At 67.9% G+C, this 763-nt stretch overlaps 1 protein-coding gene across 1 annotated transcript in view; it reads right to left on the bottom strand.

Annotated features, from left to right (window-relative positions):
- Positions 1-580: 580 nt before the first annotated feature.
- PPP1R9B (protein phosphatase 1, regulatory subunit 9B) overlaps positions 581-763 on the bottom strand; it is a 17,761-nt gene continuing 17,578 nt past the window's right edge. The window contains exon 11 of the mRNA XM_010585665.1: positions 581-661. Coding sequence (XP_010583967.1) covers positions 581-661 — 81 coding nt within the window. The remainder of the gene's footprint in view (positions 662-763) is intronic.

The raw sequence follows: 763 nt of genomic DNA, 5'->3' as shown, positions 1-763 counted from the left end.
GGGGCGGGTGCCGCCCCCCCCTCCCCCCCGCTGTGACCCACGGCAGCATCCCGGGTGCTGCGGGATCCCGGGGGATCCTGTGACCCCACGGAGGATCTGCTATGACCCAGCACAGCTCTGGCCCCACCCGCTGGGGGGGGAATCCAGTGTAGCTAGCGTGGAATCCAGTGTGATCTGTTGTGGGATCCAGCATGACCAGCATGGGATCCAGCTCCCAACAGAGGATCGAGTGTGACCCCGTGCCTTGCGCAGATCTACCGGGAACCACTGCGGGATCCCGCGCAAGCAGCCTGGGATCCAGTGCCCAAGAAGATCTCTTTTGATCCATTATGGGATGGCAGACCCTGAAGCAGGATCCACTCTGACCCAAGCCCTAGGCAGATCCACTGCAATCCAGTGTGGGATCCAGTGCCAGGAGGAGGATCGGGCGTGCGCCAGCACCCGAGCAGATCCACTGCGATCCGGTGCAGGGCGCAGTGGCGGGAGCACAATCCGGTGGGAGCCGGTGCCCAAAGCAGATCCACCGCGATCTGGCGTGGGATCCAGCGGCCGGAGCTCAGTCCGGAGGGGAGCCAGCGCCCTACGCGGCTCCGCTACCACCCAACGTGGGATCCAGCGGCTGGCGCGAGCTGGCGCCCGAGCAGATCTGCTGCGATCCATCCTGGGATCCAGCGGCGACGGGAACCCATGGGCCGCGACGGCAGCGTGGCGGATGCGGCGTGGCGGAGCGGGACCGGACGGCGGCGGGGCCGAGGCCGGGGCC

The sequence above is a fragment of the Haliaeetus leucocephalus genome, unplaced genomic scaffold, assembly GCF_000737465.1.
Source record: "Haliaeetus leucocephalus isolate CR32 unplaced genomic scaffold, Haliaeetus_leucocephalus-4.0 Scaffold110, whole genome shotgun sequence".
NCBI classification, from domain to species: domain Eukaryota; kingdom Metazoa; phylum Chordata; class Aves; order Accipitriformes; family Accipitridae; genus Haliaeetus; species Haliaeetus leucocephalus.
The sequence above is the reverse complement of the archived record's forward strand: the minus strand, read 5'-3'. Positions and strand labels throughout refer to the sequence as shown.